Source organism: Electrophorus electricus, chromosome 21 (assembly GCF_013358815.1).
Source record: "Electrophorus electricus isolate fEleEle1 chromosome 21, fEleEle1.pri, whole genome shotgun sequence".
Taxonomy (NCBI): domain Eukaryota; kingdom Metazoa; phylum Chordata; class Actinopteri; order Gymnotiformes; family Gymnotidae; genus Electrophorus; species Electrophorus electricus.
The window spans coordinates 15,261,349-15,276,274 of record NC_049555.1 but is presented as its reverse complement, the minus strand read 5'-3'; the positions used below and the strand labels follow the sequence as shown (position 1 = coordinate 15,276,274).

Below are 14,926 nucleotides of genomic sequence, written 5' to 3'. Positions count from 1 at the left end.
AGCTTCACGGGCTTTCACTAACGACAACTGGTTAAAATCAAACGCTATTTTAATAATACATATGTGAAACATAACTTGCTGGTAATGCTATCAAAGATAGAAAATGTCTAAGTTAGAAAATGTCAAATACTCATACAAAAGCTGCAGGTGTATATTTATCTTGAATGAACAAAGAAGCAAACACAAAATACACACACATTATGATCACTACTGATTAGATGCAATCAGTTTGCAATCAGTAATCCTCACACACAAAAAACATCTGCAATGAATAATCCAGACACAATCACACACCTGAATTCATATGAAAAATGATACAGACGTGCTCTGCAACAGTTATTTGTTATTGTCTAAATATACAATAACAAATAACTGTTGCAGAGCACGTCTGTATCATTTTTCATATGAATTCAGGTGCGGTGTGTGATGATCAGGATAAAGATGTAATCAGGTATCACACGTTTCCACTCTGCACGCAGCTGTGGGCAGGTTGAAGGTGATTTTCTTGAAGAGGTAAAACCCATCCAGGCAGCACAGGGCTGAGGTTACAAGCCCCACTATCTACAGGACACAGGTTAATCAGAGTCAGGACACAGGTTATATCAGTTATTTTATAAGTAATAATATAAAGATAGCATTACACGTTTATGTAAACATGTTTTATGTTTATGTAAACCTTCTGTAAACGTGAGGATGTTTGTTTCTAGCCTTCTACACAGTTGTGTGTGAATGAGCAGGTTACTTACACCCCCAGCCAAAGTGCCCTTCTGTGTATACATAGACACAGCCACAAGGCTGACCGTGCTCATAAAGGCTGCGGCAAAGAACGAATTGAACACATCCTGTTAAAAAACAACGACAACAAACGACTGTTACTGTTCTCTCCACTCACAGATGTGCACCTGATGTGTCCTGTCTCCTGTGCTGTGTTTAATTAGGTGTAAAAGCTTGTTCTCACAATCAGAGGCCAGAAGAAGGCAGTCAGCTTCTTGTTGAGCTTGAGAAGGTAGAGGAGGAGCAGAGCCAGGGTAATGCTGAGCTCCATAGACGTGGCTACAAGGTACGGTGAACTAGACGCCACCGCAAAACACACAAACGCCACAAAGAGGCTCACCTGTTGAGAAATTCAGAAGATCCAGAGATGAACCTTTAGACAGCATTTTAGAGTATAGTCATGTCTAGCAGCAGATGTTCTATGCCACTCTGCGTTTGTGCACCATTTCTGCGATTTTCAGAAGTCCTCTTTTGGATTTCAGGAAGGTCAAGTCAACCTCCAAGGCGACAGCAGATGTCTTGTCAGCCATCATCCTACAACAGCGTTTTGCTTTGCTTCCTGTACAAATGCTTAACATTCAACTTCCTCCTAGTAGCATGTGTTCTCATATCATTGTGAAATAACTCAGTGATAACTTTTTTTTAAATTAAGGGCTTGCATTCACTTACACATCAACCAAACATGAACAAATAACTAAACTCTCTCCTTATACTAAACATAGTATTACAAAGATTAACTTTTACACATTAAAGGCAAAAGTGAAATGTTCCTGTTCGCAAAATTCTTATTTTTTAGCCTTAATGTATAATAAAAGGGCTTTTCTCTCTCTCTCTCTCTCTCTCTCTCTCTCTCTCTCTCTCTCTCTCTCTCTCTCTCTCTCTCTCTCTCTCGCACACACACACAGAGAGAGATAGATAGAGAGAGAGAGAGAGAGAGAGAGAGAGTGAGAGAGAGAGAGAGAGAGAGAGAGAGAGAGTGAGAGAGAGAGAGAGAGAGAGAGAGAGAGAGAGAGAGAGAGGCGTGGTGGCGGAAACCACGAGTACACGTATGACGTAAGATAGCTCTAACCCGGAAGTCTAACACTGAGGGCTCGAGTTCATGGCGGTGGTCTGCGAGGCTGGTCTCCGTTTTCGGCGGAGCTTCCCCCTTCTCCGCTGCCTCCGTGCGCACAGTTACTGGCGGCTGCTTCTCACCAACACACTTCATAGCAACAGCAAACTTCTCAGCCAAAGTAAGACGTTTAACCTCGTGACCGAGTCGTGCGCCTCCGAATGGAATGTGTAGTTGATTACAATGGAACGTGTAGTTGTAAAGGTAATAGTGCAGACGGGACTTACGTGTAGGTTAAAGGTTTGCCCGTTAGCTGTCCAAGATAACTAACTCTAACTAACCCCCTAATTTACACCTGCTCTTTATTGGGGTGTATTGTGGTGCTTTGCACTGGCTGACGGATCTTTAATTTCCTTTTCATTTGCTTGGTTTTACTCCAGCAGTGTGTGTGGTATTGTGTACCTGTGTTCTGCTGTGTGTGTGTGTGTGTGTGTGTGTGTGTGTGTGTGTGTGTGTGTGTGTGTGTGTGTGTGTGGGGGGTATTGTGTACCTGCGTTCTGCTGTGTGGGTGGGTGTGGTATTGTGTACCTGCGTTCTGCTGTGTGGGTGGGTGTGGTATTGTGTACCTGCGTTCTGCTGTGTGGGTGGGTGTGGTATTGTGTACCTGCGTTCTGCTGTGTGGGTGGGTGTGGTATTGTGTACCTGCGTTCTGCTGTGTGGGTGGGTGTGGTATTGTGTACCTGCGTTCTGCTGTGTGGGTGGGTGTGGGTGTGGTATTGTGTACCTGCGTTCTGCTGTGTGGGTGGGTGTGGGTGTGGTATTGTGTACCTGCGTTCTGCTGTGTGGGTGGGTGTGGTATTGTGTACCTGCGTTCTGCTGTGGGTGTGGTATTGTGTACCTGCGTTCTGCTGTGGGTGTGGTATTGTGTACCTGCGTTCTGCTGTGGGTGTGGTATTGTGTACCTGCGTTCTGCTGTGGGTGTGGTATTGTGTACCTGCGTTCTGCTGTGGGTGTGGTATTGTGTACCTGCGTTCTGCTGTGGGTGTGGTATTGTGTACCTGCGTTCTGCTGTGGGTGTGGTATTGTGTACCTGCGTTCTGCTGTGGGTGTGGTATTGTGTACCTGCGTTCTGCTGTGGGTGTGGGTGTGGTATTGTGTACCTGCGTTCTGCTGTGTGTGTGGCTGTGGGTGTGGTATTGTGTACCTGCGTTCTGCTGTGTGTGTGGCTGTGGGTGTGGTATTGTGTACCTGCGTTCTGCTGTGTGTGTGGCTGTGGTATTGTGTACCTGCATTCTGTTGTGTGGGTGGGTGTGGTATTGTGTACCTGCGTTCTGCTGTGTGGGTGGGTGTGGGTGTGGTATTGTGTACCTGCGTTCTGCTGTGGGTGGGTGTGGGTGTGGTATTGTGTACCTGCGTTCTGCTGTGGGGGTGTGGGTGTGGTATTGTGTACCTGCGTTCTGCTGTGGGTGTGTGGGTGTGGTATTGTGTACCTGCGTTCTGCTGTGTGTGTGTGGGTGTGGGTGTGGTATTGTGTACCTGCGTTCTGCTGTGTGTGCGTGCAAAGTCTCCATCTTTTTCTCTTCGCTCTCACGCTTTTGCTTTAGACCGCTGGATCCTATCCCAATCTCAGGTTGTCTGATTACGTTGTCTCCCTCTCAAGGAAACCTGGTCCGAAATGGCGAGCAGAGAAAATCAGTGGTGAGGGTTTTATTTTGGTCAAAATTGAACATTTAAATGTACTTCCAGTGTGTGGACGTCAGTATGAGGGACTTGTGTAATATCATGTAAATGCTCATACAGCATGTGTGATCATTGTGCTATAAAGATTGGGGAAGTTGCGAGCGTAATGTGCAGTTTTGCATTCACAGATTTGCATTGAAGGAAACATTGCCAGTGGCAAAACGACGTGTCTGGAATACTTCAGCAAAACCAGTAACACAGAAGTAAGATCACAACCATAATTACCCCATCCAACACAGCCTGGGTGGTGCCTAATCACACACCTGAGTTCCCCTCCTTTTCTGTACCCATACCACCTCCACCTTACCACACCCAGGTGAGGGCTCCTGGGTTAAAGCCCACTGTAAAAATAATGTGGTCAAATACAAACTGAATTACATTGTGGTACGTGTCTTATGTTGCTACATTCTTTTATTTTGTATGGGGTCATGTAGAATACACACAGAACAACTTCAATATAATGATAAAATAGATGTATGGTTCGTTAAGGTTGGTGAACTGTAAGTATAGTGGTGGGTTATATGCAGGTTATGTGTAGGGTATGTTAGGAATGTGAGTAGTGGGGTATGTATATGGATGTGGGGTATGTAGGGTATGGTTACGGATGTGGGTATTGGGGTATGTAGGGTAAGGTTACGGATGTGGGTAGTGGGGTATGTAGGTATGGTTATGGATGTGGGTAGTGGGGTATGTAGGGTATGGTTACGGATGTGGGTAGTGGGGTATGTAGGGTATGGTTAGGTGTGTGAGTGGGGTATGTAGGGTATGGTTAGAGATTTGAATAGTGGGGTATGTAGGATATGGTTAGGGATGTGAGTAGTGGCGTATGGTTAGGGATCTGAATATTAGGGTATGTAGGGTATGGTTAGGGATGTGGGTAGTGGGGTATGTAGGGTATGGTTAGGGGTGTGAGTAGTGGGGTATGTAGGGTATGGTTAGGGGTGTGAGTAGTGGGGTATGTAGGGTATGGTTAAGGGTGTGAGTAGTGGGGTATGTAGGGTATGGTTAGGGGTGTGAGTAGTGGGGTATGTAGGGTATGGTTAAGGGTGTGAGTAGTGGGGTATGTAGGGTATGGTTAGGGGTGTGAGTAGTGGGGTACGTAGGGTATGGTTAGGGATCTAATTAGTGGGGTAAGTAGGGTATGGTTAGGGATGTGATTAGTGGGGTATGGTTAGGGATGTGATTAGTGGGGTATGGTTAGGGATCTGAATATTAGGGTATGTAGGGTATGGTTAGGGATGTGGGTAGTGGGTATGTAGGGTATAGTTAGGGGTGTGAGTAGTGGGGTATGTATAGGGATGTGAGTAGTGGGGTATGTGGGGTATGGTTACGGATGTGGGTAGTGGGGTATGTAGGGTATGGTTACGGATGTGGGTAGTGGGGTATGTAGGGTATGGTTACGGATGTGGGTAGTGGGGTATGTAGGGTATGGTTACGGATGTGGGTAGTGGGGTATGTATAGGGATGTGAGTAGTGGGGTATGTAGGGTATGGTTAGGGATCTAACTAGTGAGGTATGTAGGTTATGGTTAGGGATGTGAGTAGTGGGGTATGGTTAGGGATGTGAGTAGTGGGGTATGGTTAGGGATCTGAATATTAGGGTATGTAGGGTATGGTTAGGGATGTGGGTAGTGGGGTATGTAGGGTATGGTTAGGGATGTGAATAGTGGGGTATGGTTAGGGATCTGAATATTAGGGTATGTAGGGTATGGTTAGGGATGTGAGTAGTGGGGTATGTAGGGTATGGTTAGGGGTGTGATTAGTGGGGTATGTAGGGTATGGTTAGGGGTGTGAGTAGTGGGGTATGTAGGGTATGGTTAGGGGTGTGATTAGTGGGGTATGTAGGGTATGGTTAGGGATGTGAATAGTGGGGTATGGTTAGGGATCTGAATATTAGGGTATGTAGGGTATGGTTAGGGATGTGAGTAGTGGGGTATGTAGGGTATGGTTAGGGGTGTGAGTAGTGGGGTATGTAGGGTATGGTTAGGGATGTGAGTAGTGGGGTATGTAGGGTATGGTTAGGGATCTAACTAGTGAGGTATGTAGGGTATGGTTAGGGATGTGGGTAGTGGGGTATGTAGGGTATGGTTAGGGATGTGAGTAGTGGGGTATGTAGGGTATGGTTAGGGATCTAACTAGTGAGGTATGTAGGGTATGGTTAGGGATGTGAGTAGTGGGGTATGGTTAGGGATGTGAGTAGTGGGGTATGGTTAGGGATCTGAATATTAGGGTATGTAGGGTATGGTTAGGGATGTGGGTAGTGGGGTATGTAGGGTATGGTTAGGGATGTGAATAGTGGGGTATGGTTAGGGATCTGAATATTAGGGTATGTAGGGTATGGTTAGGGATGTGAGTAGTGGGGTATGTAGGGTATGGTTAGGGGTGTGAGTAGTGGGGTATGTAGGGTATGGTTAGGGGTGTGAGTAGTGGGGTATGTAGGGTATGGTTAGGGATCTAACTAGTGAGGTATGTAGGGTATGGTTAGGGATGTGAGTAGTGGGGTATGGTTAGGGATGTGAGTAGTGGGGTATGGTTATGGATGTGAATAGTGGGGTATGGTTAGGGATCTGAATATTAGGGTGTGTAGGGTATGGTTAGGGATGTGGGTAGTGGGGTATGTAGGGTATGGTTAGGGGTGTGAGTAGTGGGGTATGTAGGGTATGGTTAGGGATCTAACTAGTGAGGTATGTAGGGTATGGTTAGGGATGTGAGGAGTGGGGTATGGTTAGGGATGTGAGTAGTGGGGTATGGTTAGGGATCTGAATATTAGGGTATGTAGGGTATGGTTAGGGATGTGGGTAGTGGGGTATGTAGGGTATGGTTAGGGATGTGGGTAGTGGGGTATGTAGGGTATGGTTAGGGGTGTGAGTAGTGGTGTATGTAGGGTATGGTTAGGGGTGTGAGTAGTGGTGTATGTAGGGTATGGTTAGGGGTGTGAGTAGTGGGGTATGTAGGGTATGGTTAGGGGTGTGAGTAGTGGGGTATGTATAGGGATGTGAGTAGTGGGGTATGTGGGGTATGGTTAGGGGTGTGAGTAGTGGGGTATGGTTACGGATGTGAGTAGTGGGGTATGTGGGGTATGGTTACGAATGTGAGTAGTGGGGTATGTAGGTTATGGTTACGGATGTGAGTAGTGGGGTATGTAGGTTATGGTTACGGATGTGAGTAGTGGGGTATGTGGGGTATGGTTACGGATGTGAGTAGTGGGGTATGGTTACGGATGTGAGTAGTGGGGTATGGTTACGGATGTGAGTAGTGGGGTATGTGGGGTATGGTTACGAATGTGAGTAGTGGGGTATGTAGGTTATGATTATGGATGTGAGTAGTGGGGTACGTAGGGTATGGTTACGGATGTGAGTAGTGGGGTATGTAGGGTATGGTTGCGGATGTGAGTAGTGGGGTATGTAGGGTATGGTTAGGGATGTGAGTAGTGGGGTACGTAGGGTATGGTTACGGATGTGAGTAGTGGGGTACGTAGGGTATGGTTACGGATGTGAGTAGTGGGGTATGTAGGGTATGGTTAGGGATCTAATTAGTGGGGTATGTAGGGTATGGTTAGGGATGTGAGTAGTGGTGTATGGTTAGGGATGTGAGTAGTGGGGTATGGTTAGGGATCTGAATATTAGGGTATGTAGGGTATGGTTAGGGATGTGGGTAGTGGGGTATGTAGGGTATGGTTACGGATGTGGGTAGTGGGGTATGTATAGGGATGTGAGTAGTGGGGTATGTAGGGTATGTATAGGGATGTGAGTAGTGGGGTATGTAGGGTATGTATAGGGATGTGAGTAGTGGGGTATATATAGGGATGTGAGTAGTGGGGTATGTAGGGTATGGTTACGGATGTGGGTAGTGGGGTATGTATAGGGATGTGAGTAGTGGGGTATGTAGGGTATGGTTACGGATGTGGGTAGTGGGGTATGTAGGGTATGGTTACGGATGTGGGTAGTGGGGTATGTAGGGTATGGTTACGGATGTGAGTAGTGGGGTATGTAGGGTATGGTTAGGGATCTAATTAGTGGGGTATGTAGGGTATGGTTAGGGATGTGAGTAGTGGTGTATGGTTAGGGATGTGAGTAGTGGGGTATGGTTAGGGATCTGAATATTAGGGTATGTAGGGTATGGTTAGGGATGTGGGTAGTGGGGTATGTAGGGTATGGTTACGGATGTGGGTAGTGGGGTATGTATAGGGATGTGAGTAGTGGGGTATGTAGGGTATGTATAGGGATGTGAGTAGTGGGGTATGTAGGGTATGTATAGGGATGTGAGTAGTGGGGTATATATAGGGATGTGAGTAGTGGGGTATGTAGGGTATGGTTACGGATGTGGGTAGTGGGGTATGTATAGGGATGTGAGTAGTGGGGTATGTAGGGTATGGTTACGGATGTGGGTAGTGGGGTATGTATAGGGATGTGAGTAGTGGGGTATGTAGGGTATGGTTACGGATGTGGGTAGTGGGGTATGTAGGGTATGGTTACGGATGTGGGTAGTGGGGTATGTAGGGTATGGTTACGGATGTGGGTAGTGGGGTATGTATAGGGATGTGAGTAGTGGGGTATGTAGGGTATGGTTACGGATGTGGGTAGTGGGGTATGTAGGGTATGGTTACGGATGTGGGTAGTGGGGTATGTAGGGTATGGTTAGGGGTGTGAGTAGTGGGGTATGTAGGGTATGGTTAGGGGTGTGAGTAGTGGGGTATGGTTAGGGATGTGAGTAGTGGGGTATGGTTAAGGATGTGAGTAGTGGGGTATGTAGGGTATGGTTAGTTAGGGTTAGGCTGAGCTAGTATCGTGGGTTATGTATTGCACAGTGTGTCGATTCCACAGTGTGTTTGTTATTACATCAACACCACCCTGCCCATGTGTATTTAAACTACTGAACGCACCACCCGTGCTGAACTGGACACTTTGTGTTGCACTTTTGCAGGTGCTGACAGAACCTATTTCCAAATGGAGAAATGTGCAAGGACACAATCCACTCGTAAGTTTTTCAATAATTGTGATGGATAATGATTTACACATGATGTGGGGATTGGGATAGAGTATTAATGTTGTATTGCTGTCAGGTGTGAATGAGAGGCCTGTTTACACTTTGCATTAATTTGTGTTTCACGTCCTGATCGTATCTGGGTGAATGTTGGTATTGCTTTCACTCTTCACCATGACGTGTGAGACCAGATGCAAACTGTGAAAACACACCAATACATACATTGTTCCTGTTTTACTTCCTACTAAGCCTCTACTACCAGTGAATCATGGAAGAAAGTATTTGAAGAGGCCAGTGAGCCCCTTGCATCAGCAGGAGAGACAGTGAGCTATGCCAGTACCGTTACTGTTCAGCGAGTATTCAGCACTGGTGGGAAAGAGTCCCCTGGTTTTACTGATGCAGAACTCCTGTTATTCCTCCATATACAAGGACAGACATTCAGTTTCATTTGTGAGAAATTACCATGTTGTCAGCACTAGGCTGAGATGATTTTATACAGATATTGAAAACAACGTACACTTTTATTATAAACGTGGTTCGAGTGATCTGATCGCAGTGTGATCGCTTTTCATGCGATCGAGTGAAGTCCCGGTTTGTAAAACGTGTAAATAAGGGGTGTTGTTTTCCCACCAAGGCTCTGATGTACGAGGACCCAGTGCGATGGGGGATCACGCTACAGACGTATGTGCAGCTGACCATGCTGGACCGGCACCTGTCCACGGGGGTAATGGTGCTCTCAGGGTAGCGTGGACCTGTCCACGGGGGTAATGGTGCTCTCAGGGTAGTGTGCACTGGGGTGAAGGTTGATGACTGACCTGTTTTCACTCCCCTCTCTCCTCCAGTTAGCACCGGTGAGGATGATGGAGAGGTCCATCTACAGCGCTAAGTATATATTTGTGGAAAATCTCTTCAAAAGGTAAGTAGCCTGCTGTCGTTTCCCAGGTGTCGACCTGGATGACGTGTTAGAGACTGAGTGTGGTGGTGTTCCCTGTTTCAATCTCAGTGGAAAGATGCCAGAGGTGGACTTTGCTGTTCTGACCGAGTGGTTCAACTGGATCATTAAGAACATTGACATTCCTGTAGACCTGATTGGTAAATTCACAAACACAGATGAATATTCATCATAAATACATATCACACATTTACATCTGCTTAACATAGGTAGGTTAGGAACTTGAATGATGGTAACTACAGATGTGAGAACTGTGAAATGAGCTATTTTTGTAGTAACAGAATCGGGGAGTAAATCCAGTGTGACTAAGATTTGTGTGATGAGCTTTGTGTACGTTTGTGAAAATTGTCTAGTTCAGAATAAAATGTTCTTCGGTTTTTTTTCCCCGCTCCAGTTTACCTCCAGACGTCGCCACAGACCTGCCTCGAGCGTTTGAAGCAGCGGTGTCGGGAGGAGGAGAAGGTCATACCCATGGTAGGGCCGGAAGAATCTGGAAAATGAATCTAACTTTGAATAAAGCACAAAAATGATTAACTTTTAAACATGATGTTGTGTTCTGCCCATTGCAGGAATATCTGGAGTCTATTCATAACCTGTATGAGGACTGGTTGATAAACCAGACCACATTTAAGGTTCCTGCCCCAGTTCTTGTAAGTTCTTCCTTTTTTTTCATGTAACTTGAACGGTGATGACTGAAGCTGACTGCAGCTGTGTGTAGCTGGCTAGTCCAAGGAGACTGAGCATTCTGTGTTCATGTGCAGGTCATTCCTGCGGATCATGACCTCCAGAAGATGATCCGTCAGTATGAGGAGAACAGGGAGAGGATTTTAACAGCGCATCATGCCTGACTCTGGGTCAGCAGGACACCAGTGAGACGGAGCATGGTTTCTCCTTCACCATATGTGCATGTGTACCATGTGTCTTTTAGCATGCAGGCACTTTATCAGTTGCTTACTGCAGAGGTCCTCATGTCAATCCTCCGTGTCCACAAATCCATGTTTACTCTGCTCCCAGTCTCAAGACTAACCATACACTCGCCCCCACTGAACGGGACGGGGACGCACTGGAAGACACACGGTATTCATGCGTAGGGATTGAATTGCATTATTGTATTTGTAGTCCATTATGTCATTGTTAGCATATTGATGTATATGTTTGTGTGAATGGAGGAAGTGGACCACGCGCAGAAGCCAAGAAACGGTTTGACCACAGAACGACTTCACATGTCCAAAGAGAGTTCTGTCTGCTCATGTACAAGCATGATGTAAAACTGGACTGTGAAAATGCGAGAGAACTGACTAATAACGTGGTTTTGAAGAGCTTATTTATTTTGATGTGTAAAAGACAATTCTTCAGAAAGGCACTGGTGATTCGAAGACCAAGAACTACCTTCAGCACATGAAGATCAACTCTCCACATAATGTTTGTTACAGGAAGAGTTTGTATAGTTTTAGGTTCAATTTTAATAATTTGTTGAAATCTGTTCAGCCTACCTGTTTAAAATAAAGTCACTTTTTTATGGCATAGTCCATATAAAGAGTTAGCAAATGAAATATTGGCTAATATTCTTTACCCTCAAGTGACTTTACATTAATATTTAGTAACTGAATTTTATATAATCACAGAAACTCATTGCAATGTACAACGTGCATGTGCAAATTTAACTTCAAGTAAGGCACAGATAACTACATAAAGCATGTAGAGCACAAAATGTTAATTAACCTGAGAAACAAAAATGGGAAAATTCAACACTTTAAGAACCTTCTTCTGTCATATTTATACACCGTATATGACCAGTACACTGTTCACCTTGTATGGTTAAAACAGTCCCTTTTTCTGACGGTAGAGATGAGCAATTTGTAGAATAAGAATGGACTTGATTAAGCAGATCAGCGTGAGAATACGACAGGAACGCCAGTATGCTGCTGTAAGGCTGTGCTCCGCCATCCTGCAGTGTTTAGCTCCAACCTCTGATCCATCTTCAGAAGAGCTGTGTTAGCTGGTCTGGGTGGTCCAGAGATGAACCCTGGAGGAAGGCAGTGAGGTAAGCAAGATTCTGTAATGATAAACACATCAAAGACGACGGTCACAGACATGCGTTAAGGTTTTATTCTTGTTTTAAAGACAGAATTCATTAATAAACTCCATACCTCCACACCTGCAGCACCTACAGACAGTGTGACCACAGCTCAGTGGGCTGGAGTTCTGCCTGCTGATCTGTAGGCAGTGCCACTGCTGGGCTACACCCACTCAGACAATTAGGGATGTAGAAGGAGTGCGGGGGCTCCTTGATGGGGTCGTTCTGTGGCATCTCAGCAGCAGGTCTGCAGGACGGGTCCTGGGACGGAGTGCACGGCACCGCCTGCTTCTCCTCCGTGGAGGCGCACAGGGGTGACACAGCACAGTCCACACCTCCTTGGCACTGCTGGGCCTGCGATGTCTCCTCTGTGGGGTATTTAAGGGGCTCGTCAGCACCGAAGTCCTTCACCTGCACGTTACACAGCCTCTCCGTCAGCTCCAGCACGTCTGTGGCTCCTGCCTGGCTGAAGCCGGGTCGGTGGTGTACAGATCCTACACAGAGCACTCGAGGCTGCTTCTCCTCCGTGGACTGCGCTTCCACTACTGACTCTGGGAGCTGTAGTTTTCTAAACATTGTGGGAGATTCCGTGTGCAAGGCGATGGACTGGGGGCCACTCATGTCGATACCGACTGTGTGCAGCTGCGCTGGCGTCGGGTCTTTTGTCCGCTCCTTGTTCCTCTGAGCTGTCTGAGGCTTTGTGAAAATGGGTTTCTGACGAAAGGCCAGGTCTGGGTAACTCTTCTGCATCTCCAGGATGGACGTGTCGTCGATAACGATGGACCTCGGCGGTCTCCCCTCTGCACAGCCCATGGGGTCCAGGGCCTCTCCAGCTCCTGGCCTCTGAGGAGATGCTCTGCTGGACAAGATCTCCAGACATTCTGCATGGGACTTCTCACCCATGACCTCCAGGAGATACTCGCATTCCAGCCTCGCGAGAAAAAGGTCAAACCCTAATTCCTTCACCTTGTCTAGGTCAACATGATTTGACATCTTATACTCCGTGTCGTTTTCAAGGCAGTAACCGATACTTTGGAGAATACTTTTGGTAGTGTCGTGCGGTAGCACTGGTTGAATGAAATATACGAAATGACCGGTAAATGTCTAAAAGAAGACAAGAAGGTTTAACAACGTTAACGTTAGCAGCGTGAGCCAGACACGTGTGATTACTTCACTCCGGCGCGCGTGACAGTGGCGAGGAGAGCTCAGTTTCGCTTCATTAAAAGAGCTTTAAAAACAAAGATGGAAAATAAAGCGGACACTATAAATGTCAATATGGATGAATGACGTGAATAAAATTCTTACTTAAGACTGAAATAGAAAGCAAAAGTATTAGAGACGCCGAAGGGAAATTACCTTCAACGTTTTGATCTCCTTCTTCCACGGGAACAGGAATAAGTTGACACAGAGCGTTTCAAGCATTTCGGCAACTTTGCTAAAGCTAGCGAGGCAGTGCGCCAGGTGTGTGCCGGTGTGTCGCGCACACTGGGCCACCGTGGCGTAGAAGTCCAGCGCGAGGAACCTCTCTGCGGGGTCTGCCGCCGCCTGCAGCACCTGCCGCGCGTCCTCGCGCACCTGCGGGTCCCTGCACACTTTGCCGTTTCCAGGAGCCCAAACGCTGCTGTAGTACGTCAGGTAACTGTCCAACACTGTTTGCCTAACACGACTTTGATCGCTAATACTGTCGCTCATTTTGTTTCGCTGGTGATGCGAGTTTGTCTACTCGTGCCGAGCGTTTAAAACAAGGAAGCGAAAGTAGGCTTCGATGACACGCGAGTACAGCGCGATGATGCGCGCTGGCAGGTAGCGCGCCTCCCATCCGCCTGCACGCTAGTGACCTTACAAGCCTCGGAACAGCAAATACCCCCGTGCGCCTCCATGCTGCGCCTCCTTGCTCCTTCGGCTTTTGCCAACGCTGCCTGTAGGAACCCAGCACACACGTACCGAGCGGCGGGTTCAAAGCGGACTTAGAAAAAAAGGTCATTTATTGTAAATATAAGAAATGATTTATTGGAGTTAAATCCTGTAATACCGACTTGGTATCTTGTATGCAAGGAAGCATTGTTGTGGTTCCTGTTTCGAAAGAAAAGCTTTCAGATGAAACACTGACATCTACAGGGGTAGGAAAGAATGTGCCTAGACAGGACAGCGCCTGAGAGAATTGATGACTGTAACTCTCTCCTTATTGGCATACATAACAAAACCATCCGCTCACTTCAATATGTCCAAAACTCAGCCGCAAGAATCCTCCTTCATATAAGGAAATCAGTCCACATCAGTCCTAGTCTACATCAGCTACACTGGCTCCCCGTCCCTGAACACATCAGTTAAAAATCCTCCTCACATTCAAAGCTCTGCACGGTCTTTCACCTCCCTATCTGTCTCAACTCTGACACCCGTACTGCTCCACCCGTACACGTTGGTCCTCCACTGCAGGTCTCCTCTCCATCCCCAAGTTTAGACTGGTGTCTGTATGAGACAGATCCTTTAGTGTCATGGCCCCAAAACTATGGAACACTTTACCTCAATCTCTCCGTCTGCTCTACACTCTCCTCCTTCAAATCTCTACTTAAAACACGCCTCTTCTCCCAACACTTTTCATAACTTCTTTTCTTATATGTATTTGTTAATTATTGAGTTATCAATTTGTCAATTTAATTTTATCCCCCCCACTATCATTGTAAAGCAACCCTGTGTCTGTGAAAGCCACTATATAAATCAAACTTATTGCTATTCTTCTGTCCCCCTCACACTACTCATGTAACGTGTTAGGTTGGATGTTGTGAGCAGTGTTTCCCCCAAAGTTGAAATCTAAAGAGACTTTATCCCACTTTTATCACAAGCTACTGACCTAAGAGTTTGTTTTTATTTGTTCTTTCTTATTTTAAAACATAGTTACATTAGTAGTTAATGTTACTGATCTGTTTTTTCCTTAAGTTTTTTCCTTGGGTGGTGGGTGTGTTCTGTGGGGATTTTAAAAATGTATAATTGTGGACATGGAGATCCTCTACTATCCACTAGGGGGTGGTAAAGCACCCTTCATTCCCCAGTTTCCCTCTGGCTTCGATCATATTATTAGTTTGGAGGAATGTGAACTCAACTCTTGTGCTTGCTTCAACTAAGACTGTAAACAAATTCAAAACATGTGTGTCCGGCCCTTCCCACTTTACCTTCAAAGTGGCTAACTTCACTAGAAAGTTCACTAGGGTTAGGGTTATAGGGTTGGGCTTATGTTAGGGTTATAGGGTTGGGGTTAGGTTAAGGTTATAGGGTTAGGTTAGGGTTATAGGGTTGGGGTTAGGTTAGGGTTATAGAGTTAGGGTTATAGGGTTAGGTTAGGGTTATAGGGT

At 46.2% G+C, this 14,926-nt stretch overlaps 3 protein-coding genes across 4 annotated transcripts; 1 reads left to right on the top strand and 2 right to left on the bottom strand.

Moving 5' to 3' along the window:
- Positions 1-31: 31 nt before the first annotated feature.
- LOC113588444 (chemokine-like factor) lies at positions 32-1,649 on the bottom strand. Its single transcript, XM_027027615.2, has 4 exons — positions 1,218-1,649; positions 959-1,114; positions 747-842; positions 32-561 (listed from the first exon to the last, which is right to left on the bottom strand). Exons 1-4 carry the CDS (start codon positions 1,350-1,352, stop codon positions 448-450), a joined length of 501 nt encoding a protein of 166 aa, XP_026883416.2. The 5' UTR covers positions 1,353-1,649; the 3' UTR covers positions 32-447.
- Positions 1,650-1,845: 196 nt separating this feature from the next.
- On the top strand, positions 1,846-11,052 carry tk2 (thymidine kinase 2). The gene is made up of 10 exons (XM_027027625.2): positions 1,846-2,006; positions 3,486-3,523; positions 3,694-3,768; positions 8,488-8,541; positions 9,182-9,271; positions 9,390-9,463; positions 9,551-9,639; positions 9,894-9,973; positions 10,069-10,149; positions 10,261-11,052. The coding sequence occupies exons 1-10, from the start codon at positions 1,874-1,876 to the stop codon at positions 10,345-10,347; spliced, it is 801 nt and encodes a 266-aa protein (XP_026883426.2). The 5' UTR covers positions 1,846-1,873; the 3' UTR covers positions 10,348-11,052.
- Positions 11,053-11,155: 103 nt separating this feature from the next.
- Positions 11,156-13,637, bottom strand: LOC113588449 (spermatogenesis-associated protein 2). Of its 2 annotated transcripts, none has more exons than XM_027027623.2 (3): positions 12,933-13,637; positions 11,650-12,680; positions 11,156-11,555 (listed from the first exon to the last, which is right to left on the bottom strand). In XM_027027623.2, exons 1-2 carry the CDS (start codon positions 13,266-13,268, stop codon positions 11,667-11,669), a joined length of 1,350 nt encoding a protein of 449 aa, XP_026883424.2. In that variant the 5' UTR covers positions 13,269-13,637; the 3' UTR covers positions 11,156-11,555; positions 11,650-11,666. The 2 variants fall into 2 exon arrangements, with proteins under 2 accessions (XP_026883424.2, XP_026883425.2); XM_027027624.2 differs by having other exon boundaries at positions 11,156-11,525.
- Positions 13,638-14,926: the final 1,289 nt, after the last annotated feature.